The 12,409-nt window shown below is 51.1% G+C and overlaps 1 protein-coding gene, 1 pseudogene and 1 gene segment (V, D, J or C); 1 reads left to right on the top strand and 2 right to left on the bottom strand.

The window, feature by feature from the left end:
• Positions 1 to 12,409, bottom strand: part of LOC309870877 (immunoglobulin kappa light chain-like) — a 613,762-nt gene that overhangs the window by 124,474 nt on the left and 476,879 nt on the right.
• LOC309871930 (immunoglobulin kappa variable 4-1 pseudogene) overlaps positions 7,075 to 12,409 on the top strand; it is a 75,847-nt pseudogene continuing 70,512 nt past the window's right edge. The window contains exon 1 of the transcript XR_014316515.1: positions 7,075 to 7,185. The product of XR_014316515.1 is annotated as an immunoglobulin kappa variable 4-1 pseudogene (transcript). The remainder of the gene's footprint in view (positions 7,186 to 12,409) is intronic.
• LOC309871932 (uncharacterized protein) lies at positions 9,508 to 11,488 on the bottom strand (the record flags this gene model as incomplete). The annotated part of the gene is made up of 3 exons (XM_082745430.1): positions 11,351 to 11,488; positions 10,758 to 10,917; positions 9,508 to 10,493 (listed from the first exon to the last, which is right to left on the bottom strand). Exons 1-3 carry the CDS (start codon positions 11,483 to 11,485, stop codon positions 9,508 to 9,510), a joined length of 1,281 nt encoding a protein of 426 aa, XP_082601556.1. The 5' UTR covers positions 11,486 to 11,488.

The following is a 12,409-nucleotide window of genomic DNA, read 5'->3' as shown; positions in this document are numbered from 1 at the left end:
GAAGGGAGAGGAGGAAGCAGGCTCCCTGCTGAGCAGAGAGCCCGATGCGGGACTCGATCCCAGGACCCTGAGATCATGACCTGAGCCGAAGGCAGCGGCTTAACCCACTGAGCCACCCAGGCACCCTGTCAAGTTATTTCTATGTACATGACACAATTGCCTCATTCTTCTGTGCCTTCAGCCACTTAACACAATCTCCTTATTATGAATTGAGACTAATGGTGGTAGCTAGAAGCATATGCACACATATTCTGTGGCCTTCCCCTAACTGGCCAACTTCTGAGAGATACAAAAACAGTGACCATTCCAGGCTGTCTTCAGTCAGCTCCCTGTCACCACCATCACTTCTGGAAGCACATTTCCCAGAGCCCCCTTTCCTCTATGGTTCCCTAGGGAGTTGCTCAGGAGGCACCTTACCCTAGATCTGGAGGTCAGAAGAGGAGGATTCAATGCCTTCTGTCAGCACCTGCAGGCAGGTGAGTGATAAGTGAGGGACCAGAGAATCACCTGGGGAGGGGCTGCAGTGGCTAGAGCATCAGCCGCTCCATCCCTGGCCTTCCTAGACAGGCCTGAGGACCACATGGTTAGGCAGCCTATATCTCCAATGGTATAAATTCTCTAACTTATGGGGGATCACTGAGGAATCAATGTTTCTAGTCTCTCTCTCTCTTATTATATCCCCAGGCCTTTGAAAGAGTGTTGTTTAAGCATTGCATCCTTATAGGAAGCAATTCCTGCTTGGAATATCTAGAGTGGCTTCTCTTTTGCTGCATAAACCCCAACTGATGCCTTGACCCACACTCCTTGGGTGTAATGATCCGGGGGCAAGGGAGTCAGTCAGGAGGCCGAGGAGCCTCCTTGCCCTTCTCTGAGAGCTCCAGTGACCTCCAAAGTGGGGCTGTCTCTGAGAAACTGAGCAGGTGCAGGCATCAGGGGAGCAGCAGGGGCAGCCCAGCCCTTCACATCTGCTGTCCTGGTGGTTTATGCTTTGACCTGTAACACTGTGGGCAGGTAGCTGTTAGACTGCAGGCATTAGAAGGTCCCAGTATCTTCAGGCTCCAGGCTGCTGATGGTGAGAGTGATTCTGCCCCAGACCCACTGCTGCTGAACCACGATGGGTCCCCAGTTTCCAACTCGGATGCTGCATAGATCAGGAGCTTAGGAGGTCTCCGTGGCACCTGCTGATACCAGGCTAACTACTTGTTAATGTTCTGAATGGCCCGCCCGGTGATGGCGACCCCTTGTTTTAGAGCCATGGACAGGACGGCAGGAGACTGGGTCAGCACAATCTCGCCATGGGAGGCTGAAACCACCCAGGAAACATCAGCAGAGGTTCAGGATATGTACATGGAAGTCACCAGTATCTAGTTAGGTAAGACAGAGGATACTACTTATTTTTAAAATAAGCCAAATTCATCTGTGGAAAGATTCCCAATGAAGAAAGAATATTGGGGATGGAAAATCATACCCCCACTTTAACCTGCTTTGTTCAAATATTCTCACTGGAACCCAGAGGAGCAGAAGGCCAAGAAATGTGTAGGAGTTACCATCTTGCTGCTTTTGAATGGTCCAGTGTGTTCATGCTACACACCCAGAGACTCTGGTATAAGTTTCTGAGAGGCAGAAACACTTCAGATCTAAGAGGATGAAGATATGCAAATTATGGGGCATTCGTATTGCCTAAGTACTCAAAAATCAAGTTTGTCCAAAGAATCTCCTCACTGGGCCCCACTCTTCTCTGGGTGTGTTAAGTCTCCCTCTTCTGGCCAAGTGGAGGTTTTGAATGCACTTACCCCATGGTGGGCTAACTACAATGTCTACCAGCAGGGGGCATGGCATGTGATGTAATGCAGTCCTCTGGTAGAATTCCCTTTCACAGGCATTGAAGAGGGGGTCACATCCTCTGTCTTGGCCCAGCACTATGTTAGCTCCCTGCTCTCTGCTACTTTGTGTTGTGTTGTATAAACATCCCCCAGAGCAAACCGCCAGGCCATACTCTATCAATTACATCCTGTTAATTGTACACCATGAGTGAGAAATGGTGAGGACTTCCCTAACTTGCAAAAATACATGTGCTCCAAAAGTGGGATGCAAACCCTACAAAAATTCATCTGGCCCCCTTCTCTGGTGGCTATGTCGGGGGTCCAGATATCTGAAGAATGTGGGCACATCCTCTCTGAGGTAAAGGACAAGTACTTGTAACTTGTACCTCTGACTACTGAGGTTAAAACACAGCACCTTATTGGTAAAGGACATGTACTTGTATCTTTTACCTCTGAACACCGAGGGTGAAACACAGCACCTTGTTGAGTGTTGAGACAACACAATACAAACTTGGATAAGCCACACCATTCTGTTTTTCAGCTAGTTTTGAAGTCACTAGTATAGAGTGGGTGCAGAGCCAGGAGGGACTCTGTATCAGGTTTAGATCACGATGGAAGTGGCCCTATCACATGGGCCCTATGACCCTTCCTACTGTTGGTTTTATGTTCATCTGTTTCCAGGAAGGATGTTGTAGACACTCTGGCAAGACCAGATGAAGACTCATAACTGCATAACCTCCCGGGCTCTTTGGCAAGACTTGGCCCTTCTCAAAAGCAACCTATCACTGTTCACCAAGTAGTTCCCAGCATAGCTTAGGCCCTAGTAGACCTGTCCACAACTCATCAATTAACTGTGTGACAGAGCTGTTGTCCTAAACCAGAAATGTCACACCAGATTGTAAGAATTGGTGGAGACCAGCAGCAGTCAACCTCAGAAAAGAGAAAGTATTTTCTTTAGTATTGGACCCAAGCAGATTCAGCAGGCACACTTAATTTATGAGACAAAAGTTTCAGATCACCACAATATTCACCACTTTTGCCCAAACACCCCTGCATAAGCTCCTTTTTTCAGCCTCATGAGACTTTATATCTAATGCATTTTCTTATTTCTTATTTTCTTATTTCTGCATTCTTATTGCTTCAGCCAGGAAGGGACTGCCTCTTCCAAAATTCGCTAATTCCCAGAGGCAGAGGCAGTAAAAGACTTGCCGAAGGGCATATGCTTGATATGCAAGCCAGACAATCCTGAGCCCTAATCCTCACTCTCTTCCTGTCAATGAGAGCAGCAATCTGTGACACATCTACCACTCATCCCCCTGGGTACCAGAGGACAAGGGGCACAGCTATAGTCCGCAGCCTGCTGAAATTTTCAACCTCTCCAATCTTATGTCTAAGTAGCTTGTTGACTTTGCTTCTCCATTACTTCTCATGAAATATGCAGTAAAAAATATAGGCCAGCATTACTGCCCTCTGTCTGCTCTTTTCACCTCAGTACTACCTGCGTGGTCGCTTGGCATGCTGTGTGTTCTGTTTCCAGGGGAATATGTGTATAACAAAACCTTTTTACTGCATTGTAATAGCTTTCTTGTCTTTCTTTCCTAAGACATCTGATTAAAGACACAGGGCCTGCCAACCAGCTAACAGCAGAGAAAGGACTCCAGGTTCTGCCCAGGTTGGCATCATATGTTGATGTAAGTTAAACTGGACAGCTCCCATACCATCCTGCCATGAAATACGATGTTTTTTAGGTAGATGCTCAAAGAGCAGAAATGGTCATTGACTTAATGTGGTTGGGGAAGTGGCCTGAAGTAATAATATGGATGCCCTACGGGGTGGCTGTCTAGGAAGGGTCTGGAAGGAGGAGAGTGGAAGGATAAAGGAGGAAAGATCAGTCACAAGAAATGACCCAGTCTAAAGCAAAAAGAGAAACTAAGCTAAAAACAAAACAAAACAAAACCCCCAATTCAAAATCAACAATAACAAAACCCCACAGTATCTGGGATACATGGGACCAAGCAAAAGATCTGACATTTGTGCCACTGGAATCCTAGAAAGAGTGGGGAGAGAGGCTGGAGATGAAAAATATTTTGAACAAGTAATTGCTGAAAATTTTCACATTTACCAGACGCCCAACAGCATAAACCTGAAGAAATATATGTCAAGACACATCGAATTATCATTTCTGAGCACTAAAGAAAAAGGAAGAATAGCACAGGATGAAAGAGAAAAATCACACCTCCTGAGAGAGGAATACACCTCGAATGACAGAGGATTTCTCCTCAGAAACCATGGGAAGGAAGGAAATGATGTCAACGTTTTTTGTTTTTGTTTTTGTTTTTTTCTAGATAGAATTGACATATAACATTGTGTAAGTTTAAGTTTTACATAATGTGATATATTGCTCTACGTTTATATTGTGAAATGGTTACCAACGTAAGGAGAGTTAGAGCAACCGTCACTTCACATAATTACCTTTTTGTTTTACTTATTTACTTTTGTGTGGTGAGAACATTGATGGTCTCGTCTCTTAGTAACGTTCCAGTACAATATAATACTGTTAACTACAGTCACCATGCTGTACATGAGATCAGCAGAAATTATTTCATATGCAGAAGTTTGTACCCTGTGATCAAATCTCCCCTACCTCTCTCACCACCCAGCCCCTGGCAACCACCAATCTAGTCTCTGTTTCTATGTATTTGGCTTTTTTAGATTCCACATGGAAGTGATATTATACATAATGGCTTTCTCTGTCTTCCTTATTTCACTTAGCATATTACTTTCAAGTTTCATCCATGTTGTCCCAAATGGCAAATTCCCTTCGCTTTCATGGCTGAGTAGTATTTCATTGCGTGCGTACACATGTATAGCACATCTTCTTTATCCATTTTTCCATCATTGGACACTTAGGTTGTTTCCATATCGTGGCTGTTTTAATAATGCTGCAATGGGCTCAGTGGTGCATATATATTTTAAAATACCCAGTAGTGGAATAGCTGGATCATAGGGTGGTTCTATTGTTAAGTTTTTGAGGAAACTCCATACTGTTTTCCATGGTGACTGCACCAATTTTCATCCCCAGCAACAACACGTGAGGACATTTCTCCTTATCCTCTCCATAACCTCCTTCTCCGTATGCTCTATAACCCTTGGTATTTCTTGTGTTTCTTTTTTTTTTCTTTTTTTGTGTTAATAGGTACTGAATTTTGCATCTGCTGAGACAATCTTATGAATTTTACCCTTAATTTTGTTAATGTGATCTATCATGCTGATTGATTTATGGATACTGAACGATCCTTGCATCTCTGGAATAAATCCTTCTTGATCACGCTGTATGATCCTTTTAATGTATTGCTGAATTTGGTTTGCTAATATTTTTAGAGGATTTTTGCATCTATGTTCATCAGGGATATGGCCCTTGTGTTCTGGACGCCAAGAGCAACAGCCTCACCTCCCATCCTCTTCTTGTCCAGGCTGGGCTGGCCCCCAGAATAGGATCTGGGAGCGGAGGCAGGTGCACATAACTCGGGCTCCTTGAAATTACGGAAACATGATAATGTGGACATGCAGCTTGCTCCAAACTGTACCTAGGTGAATAAATGTTTAATTTCAAACCCTATTATTTGCCCTATAAATATGGCCCTTGTGGGGATGGTCCACTGGAAGTGTTCCCTAAGAGGAGGACGCTCTGCCCAGGCCTCTCAGTCAGGACTCGGGCATGTCTGTCTCCACGGGGCGTCCCCAGCTGCTGAGGTGGGGTGTTGTAAGTACCCGCTACGAGGTAAAGTGGCCTTATACTCATTCGTATACTCATTTGTATGCTTATACTAATAGTATACTCCTACTATTCCCTTCCTGTATGTGTAGATTCCTTTCCTCTTCTGTTTCTATTGGTTTTTCTATATTGATAATAAAGTTTTCTTTCCTTTTTGAAGCTGAAACAGGGCTGTGGTGAATCTTTTGTGCAGCACAGGAGGAGACTCTGTGTTATCACAAGGGCTACTGATGCAGATGCTCATCACACTAAAAAATACCTTGGCAGGAACATCTAAACGGGCACTGACCACTCCACTTGGCACCCTAGCTTACTTAAGTTGGCACATAAAACTAACCACCATCAGAGACAAATTGAGGGGCCGAGTGTTGGGCAAACAGACTCTGTGAGGGTGAGGTGTGTACCCCCAGGGATGGTTTACTTGATACAGGCTCTACTTGGGTTTAGGAAAAGGCTAATGTCACGAAGTGGTGCACCAGCCACGGGGAGCCACAGAACAGCCAGGGTGCCACCTGACAGAGGAAGCCTCAGGCATCTGCCCCACGCAGAGGAAAGATGGCAAAAGAATTGTGGTTGGACTTGCAGTGCACCCGAAGCTTCCACAGCCTCTGCCCTCCTCACCGAGACTGCGTGTCTGGCGTCTTAAGGGAATCCCACACCTTCCTCCTTCCCTCTGCTTAAGATGGAACAACAGGAGGAGGAACAGGTGCAGGGAAGTTTATATGGTGCCCAAGCAACCCTGCGCTGACTTCTCAAACCACTGGAGGGAACTGAATTTTCTTGAGGGCACCTAGATTTCATTCAATGGTTAATTCAACACAAATCAGAAACATTGAACTGAAAAGATAGACTAACTGAAAATCAGGATTCAGTCTTCCCTTAGGTCCAATGAGGGTCCCACATGTCTCCCCAAGGGAGGAAATTCTGGGTCTGTCTTCCATCTCTCATCTCTCTGGACAGTGCACAGGTCCAGGACCCAAGCTCAAGTGTTTGCCACATCCTTACCCATCTACAGGAGAAAAATGGCCCAGAACTCAATATTTTCCAGTCAGAGGTTTTATAAAAATTTGGGCCCAAGTTCTCCACTTTTTTTTGTTTTGTACCTTCCAATTCTTTTGCCCCTCTCTGCCTCCCATTATTTGTTTCCCAGAATATTTTGTTATTTTACCAGGGTTATTGATATGAAGAGCCAAGTTCATCCTTTCTCAAAACTGAACCTGTTTAAACACATTTTTAAATTGAAAATAGATGCTCTTCTTTCGATCTTGTAGCAATTTGTCATTTTAGAACTTCTTAGTTGCTCTCAGAGCTTTTTCGTTGACTTTTGTGTGTTTCTGTTGTAAACTCTATTTTGGAGTTATTTTTGACTCCTTAGATTTCTGTTGGGCACTTTCACAAACCACTGCTTATGAGGTTTGCTTCTGTTCCCCCTGACTGCTTTGCATAAGCCCCTCCAGGCCCAGACCAGAGGCTCAGGCTGTATAAAAGGGGACTTTATTATGTGAGCTGAGCTGCATAGGGCAGGCAAGGGCAGCAAGATGGCATCAGAGAGGCAGGTCCTCCTCTGCTTGTTGCTGTGGGTCTCAGGTGAGAGGTTGAAAAGTGCCATAATCCTTCTGGAGTAGTGTCAACTTAAAGAACTTTTTAAGATACATAATGGGGAACAGTGGTTATTTCCTGTGAGGGTCAGCCTCACAGTCAGGGTCAGGGTTAGGTTTACGGTCAGGGTCGTGGTCAGTGTTACGAACAGGGTCAGGGTTACTGTTAGGGTCAGGGTCAGGGTCAGGGGTAGGGTCAGGGTCACGGTCAGGTTAGGTTGAGGTTCAGGGTTAGAATTACGTTTAGGGTTAGGGTTAGGGTCAGGCTCACAGTCAAGGTCAAAGTTAGGTTTAGGGTCAGGGTCAGGGATCGGGTCAGTGTCAGTGTTAGTGTCAGGGTCAGGGTCAGTGCTAGGGTTAGGGTCAGGCTCACAGTCAGGGTTAGGGCTAGGGTTAGGGTTAGGATTAGGGTTAGAGTCATGCTCACGGTCAGGGTCAGGGTTAGGTTAAGGGTCAGGGTCAGAGTTCGGGTCAGGGTCAGTCTTAGGGTTCGTGTAGGGTCAGGGTTAGGGTCAGGGTCAGGGTAGGTTTAGGGTTCGAGTAGGGTCACAGTCAGGGTCCGGGTCAGGGCTAGGCATTAGTGTTAGGGTTAGGGTTAGGGTTAGCCTTAGGGGTAGTTTTAGGGTTAGGGTGAGGTTTCGGGTTAGGGTTCAGGGTTAGGATTTTAGGTTAGGGTTCGGGGGCGCATTCAGGTTCAGGGTTAGGGTTATGGGTTCGGGTTCGGGCTCCGGTTCAGATTCGGCTTCGTATTAGGGTTCTGGTTCGGGTTAGGATTAGGCCCTGCAAGGCGGCCCGGGGCTGGTCCATCTGTCCTCCCAGTGCTGACCTTCCTTCCCCTTGGCCCTCTGTCATCCTGGATCCTCTCCACCTCCTCCTGAAACTATTATGAATGTCCCCAGGAGTAGGGTGGCAGGAGTGGGGTTCAGGAGGGCCTGCGCGATCCTGTGCCCCAGGCAACACTGAGAAAGTAGCCCCAGGACATTGTGTCAGGAGGACTGGGATGAGGATCCCCTCCATCTCCTTGGGCATGAACACTGTTCCATTCCCTGCTGTCTCCACCACTGCTGTGCCAACTCCTACTGAAAACACATCTGTGACCAACTGAGCTAGAGTTTCAGGGGGTGAGTCCCAGGCTGAGCCCTGCTAGGTGATAGGTGCCCCAGTGGCCTGGGATCGGTGCCACTCACTGTTGTCCCAGACGGGGGTGCCTGTCCCGCTTCTCTCCAGGGGCCTGCGTTGGACCTCTGCTTCCTCACATCCTGCCCAGGGCTGCTGGTCCCCAGACCAAACATCTGCCAGTCTGAGGGTGACCAGCTCTGCCTCCCCAGCGTTTCCTTTGCCTGCATCCTTCCCTGGGAGCTCCTGCATCTCCTGACATATACTCCCTGGGTGCCTCTCCTCCCCCTTGACTTGCACATCCTTAGTCTCTGTCCCTGTCTCTGTCCCTGTGGGACCCAGTGACTTGGAGCATGGATTGGAGCAGATCCATGGGAGACCTTTCTCTGGCGTAGGGTTGTGAGCGATGCTTTTGCCCTCTGTGGTGTGTCTTCCAGCTTTCTGCATTTCCCTGGTTCCCGTGTGGGCCCCAGGAGGAAACAGGCGTATCTTGCCTGGGGACCAACTGTGGTGTCCTAGCAGGAACAGGGGCCTTGGCCCTAGGACTGTGCCCAGAATTCCTAAAGGGGTCCCTAGGATGACACCTCCTCTGTAATCCTTTGGGCATGTCAACATCCAATAAGGGAAATTCTATGTCAAACAGACAGAAGAAAGAAAAACAAAACCAAACCAAACCCCAAACAAGGGCCTCTTAAAATAGGTGCAGGCACAAAGGCACCTATTGAGGAATTCCACTTCCAGAAACCTCCAGAACACGTGCAGGAACAGAAAGAGAAAGCAGCTTGGGGTTGCGAGGGGCCAGGCTGGGGGAACAATGGGCAGGAGGGCTTGGGCTCAGGATCTCCTTTGGGGAAGGAGCTATCCTGCAACGATGTTCTGTGGTGTGGTGGCACAGCGTTGGGAAGGCACTTCATGCTCATGACATGTTCAAGGGAAAACAAGAACTTTTATTTAAAATAAATAATACACAGCATACAGGAGATGGATAGCGACTAGAATGGGGATTACTTACTGGAGCGGAAGAACAGAAGGGGAGGGTCTGAAACATTCTGGGGGGATGTCGGGGTCAGGGGATGGAACTGACGGCATTTTTATGGGGAGATCTCCCCGCAGAGTGGTGGGCTCTAGATGCGGGTCTGCGATCCCCGCAGGAGAAGGTGTAGGGGCAGGGGTTGGGCTAGGGGTGGGGAGAGGCTCAGCAGGAGCCTCCCAGAGCAGGAGCTGGGTCAGAGACAGGAACAGGAGCACAGGCAAGGGCAGGGAAAGGAGCAGGAGCCAATGATAGGGACGGGGTCTGGGGCGGGAACAGGGGCCTAGGCAGGAGCAGGGGAAGGGGCAGTGGTCCTGGCATGGCCAGGGGATGGGATGGTGGCAGTTGAAGGGGAAGACGCAGGGGCAGGGGCTGGGTCTGGGGCAGGGGGTGGGTCTGGGGCAGGAACAGCGGCGCAGGCAGGGAAAATGGAGGCCTTCCTGGCAGGGGCAGGGTCAGGGGCAAGGAGAGGGGTAGGACCTGGGTCTGGGGCAGGTGCAGGGACAGTGGCCCTGGCAGGGAAAAGAAAAAGGACAGGGGCAGGGGCAGGGGCAGGAGCAGGAACTGAGGCAAGTGCATTGGTGATGACTGGTTCAGGGTCAAGGGCAGGAGCTGGGTCTGGGGCAGGAACAGGGGCACAGGCAGGGAAAGTGGAGGCCTTCCTGGCTGGGGCAGAGGCAGGGGCAGGGGCAGGGGCCAGAAGAGGGGTAGGACCTGGGTCTGGGGCAGGTGCAGGGGCAGTGGCCCTGGCAGGGAAAGCAGAAGGGATAGGGGCAGGGGCAGTGGCAAGGGCAGGGGCAGAAGCTGGGGCAAGTGTAGGGGTGATGGCCGGTGCGAGGTCAAGGGCAGGAGCTGGGTCTGGGGCAGGAACAGGGGCACAGAGAGGGGTCGGGGAAGGGGTGGGGCCAAGGGAGGATCTGGGTCAAGGGCCAGAACAGGAGCACAGGCAGGGGCAGGGCAAGTGGGATCGGCGGGAGCAGGTGTGGGGGCAGGAGCAGGAGCCAGCTCTCCCTGGACAGCATCAGCATCTCCGTGGGCAGGCGCCCGGGCACCTGTAGGCTCCAGGTCTCCTGCTGAAAGGACACCAGACACCATCTCCCCCTCCGGAGTTGCTGAAGTTGGGAGTGGGTCTAGCTCCTCTGCTGGAGTAGCTGTGAGAGGAGACAAGGTCACCCGCAGGCCTGTGTCTCCCTGTGGCTTTGCAGAGAAGGAGCACAGCCTAGGGCCTCCCGGAGAAGCCGCAGCCACCAAGGAACCCTCCTTGGGACATGTCCCCGACTTCAGCCCACCCCCTGGGTGCTCTGAGCCAAGTCGTGGCTCCTGGCCCCACACCAGCCTGTGGGGGCTTCTCCTGGTGGGGCCCAGCACCGACCCATCCCCACACAGCCACGGGCACCCCATCCCAGCCTTCTCACCCTCGGACTTGGCTTCCATGGGCTCCATGTCCAGGACCGCAGTCCAATGGAGTAGCACGGGTAGTGGTCTGGGAGGTGGCGGAGACCTTCCCAGGACCGGGGACTCCGGGGTCTGGGAGGAGTGCGTGTCTTCCTGCCTCCTTCCTCGTTCATCCGTGGCCTGCCACGGCAGAGACAGGAAGTGTGCAGGAGGCCTCACAGCCCTGCCCGGCCATAACCACCGTCCTCCTGCCCAGTGCCCCTGCTTCTCCCAGATCCCACGCAGACCTGTGTGTGCACAGCCCCGCAGCTGGTTCAGTGGCCCGTCCCTGCAGGGTCTCAGGATAAACCCTGGGCAGAAGGGTGCAGCCCCCATACCCCGTCCCACCTAGTCAACCTTAACCTGGGGTGTGAACATGACCTGCCCACCAGGCATCTGACCCCTCATCAACCTGCTCCTGCTCGGGGCGTCTCCATTTCGATGAGCTCCCCTTTCACACACACACACACACACACACACACACACACACACTCACACACGGGGATGAGACCTAGGCCTACACGGGTCGGTCAGAAGGTGTGGGGCTGTCTGACTCTGAGCCTTCCGGTGTCACCTTTGGATTCTTTTTGCCAAAGGGCCAGAGGCGTCCGGGAAGCCTGACACGACCTGCCCAGTGAGGGGACGTGTTTGGCGGGCGAGCTCTCCTCTGCCTGCATCCTGTGGGCTTCGGTAGGCAGCACCAGAACATGTCGCTTCCTTCAGGATCTGCCCAGAAATGAGCTGGGCAGGGGTGTTTACTCTGGAATGTGGGTGCCTGGATACGTGGGTTCCAATTCCATTGGGCTCTGTTGTCAGGGAAGTGAGGTCACCACTGCCTGGGGGCTCCTTACCCGACTTCCTGCTCCCACAGGGCTCCCTGAGGGCGCCCCTCCCCCAGCTGCTCAAGGCTCACCCTCCACCCCATGCCCTGTCCATCCAGTGACCCCCACACAGCCTCCCCACGGCCCCTGGGAGGCCTGGGTGCAGCTGTTGTCCCCGCTGGGAGGGCACAGAGCTGGGTTCAGACCGGGCTCCTGCTCCTGCCCAGGCCTGTGAGCCCGCACACACCCTGTGCCTCTCAGGGCCTCCCCAGTCTCCCTGTCTGCACACTGGGGGTGTTCTGGCTTCTCCTTCTAGGGATGCCATCAGGGGTAGGACCCCTGCATGCATTCTATCCCCGCTCTCCCAGGAGGCTGTTGCACACTCTTGGCCAGGCTCGGCTGAGCCAGGGGCGGGGCGGGGGCATGGAACACAGCCCAGAGGGGCCTGGATCTGCTCTGGGATCCAGGCAAAGCCACCCTCCTCCTACCTGTGTCCCATCCCCCGTGGCAAAGTTCCAGTGCATGGCTTCTGACCTTGGTGACACAGACCTCCCAGGCTCCCATTAGGTTGAGGTCCAAGGGACTCGTCTTCACCCATGTGCTGGCAAGCCCCCACAGGGGTCCCCGGGCATTCCCAAATCTGTCCTCCCAGGGTGGATGGCCCGTGGGACAGAGAAGAGGACAAAATGTTTGGCTGTCATTTCCCAGCTGATTGAGGAAAGTCTGGGACTTCTCCTGGTTCCGTCTCTCCTGTGTTCAGTGTCTGTCTCTGTCTTTGTCTTTGTCTGTGTGTCTGCATCTGTCTCTGTGTG

This window comes from Mustela nivalis, assembly GCF_964662115.1.
Source record: "Mustela nivalis genome assembly, chromosome: 8".
Taxonomy (NCBI): Eukaryota; Metazoa; Chordata; class Mammalia; order Carnivora; family Mustelidae; genus Mustela; species Mustela nivalis.
This window is presented reverse-complemented; position numbering and strand designations above follow the sequence as displayed.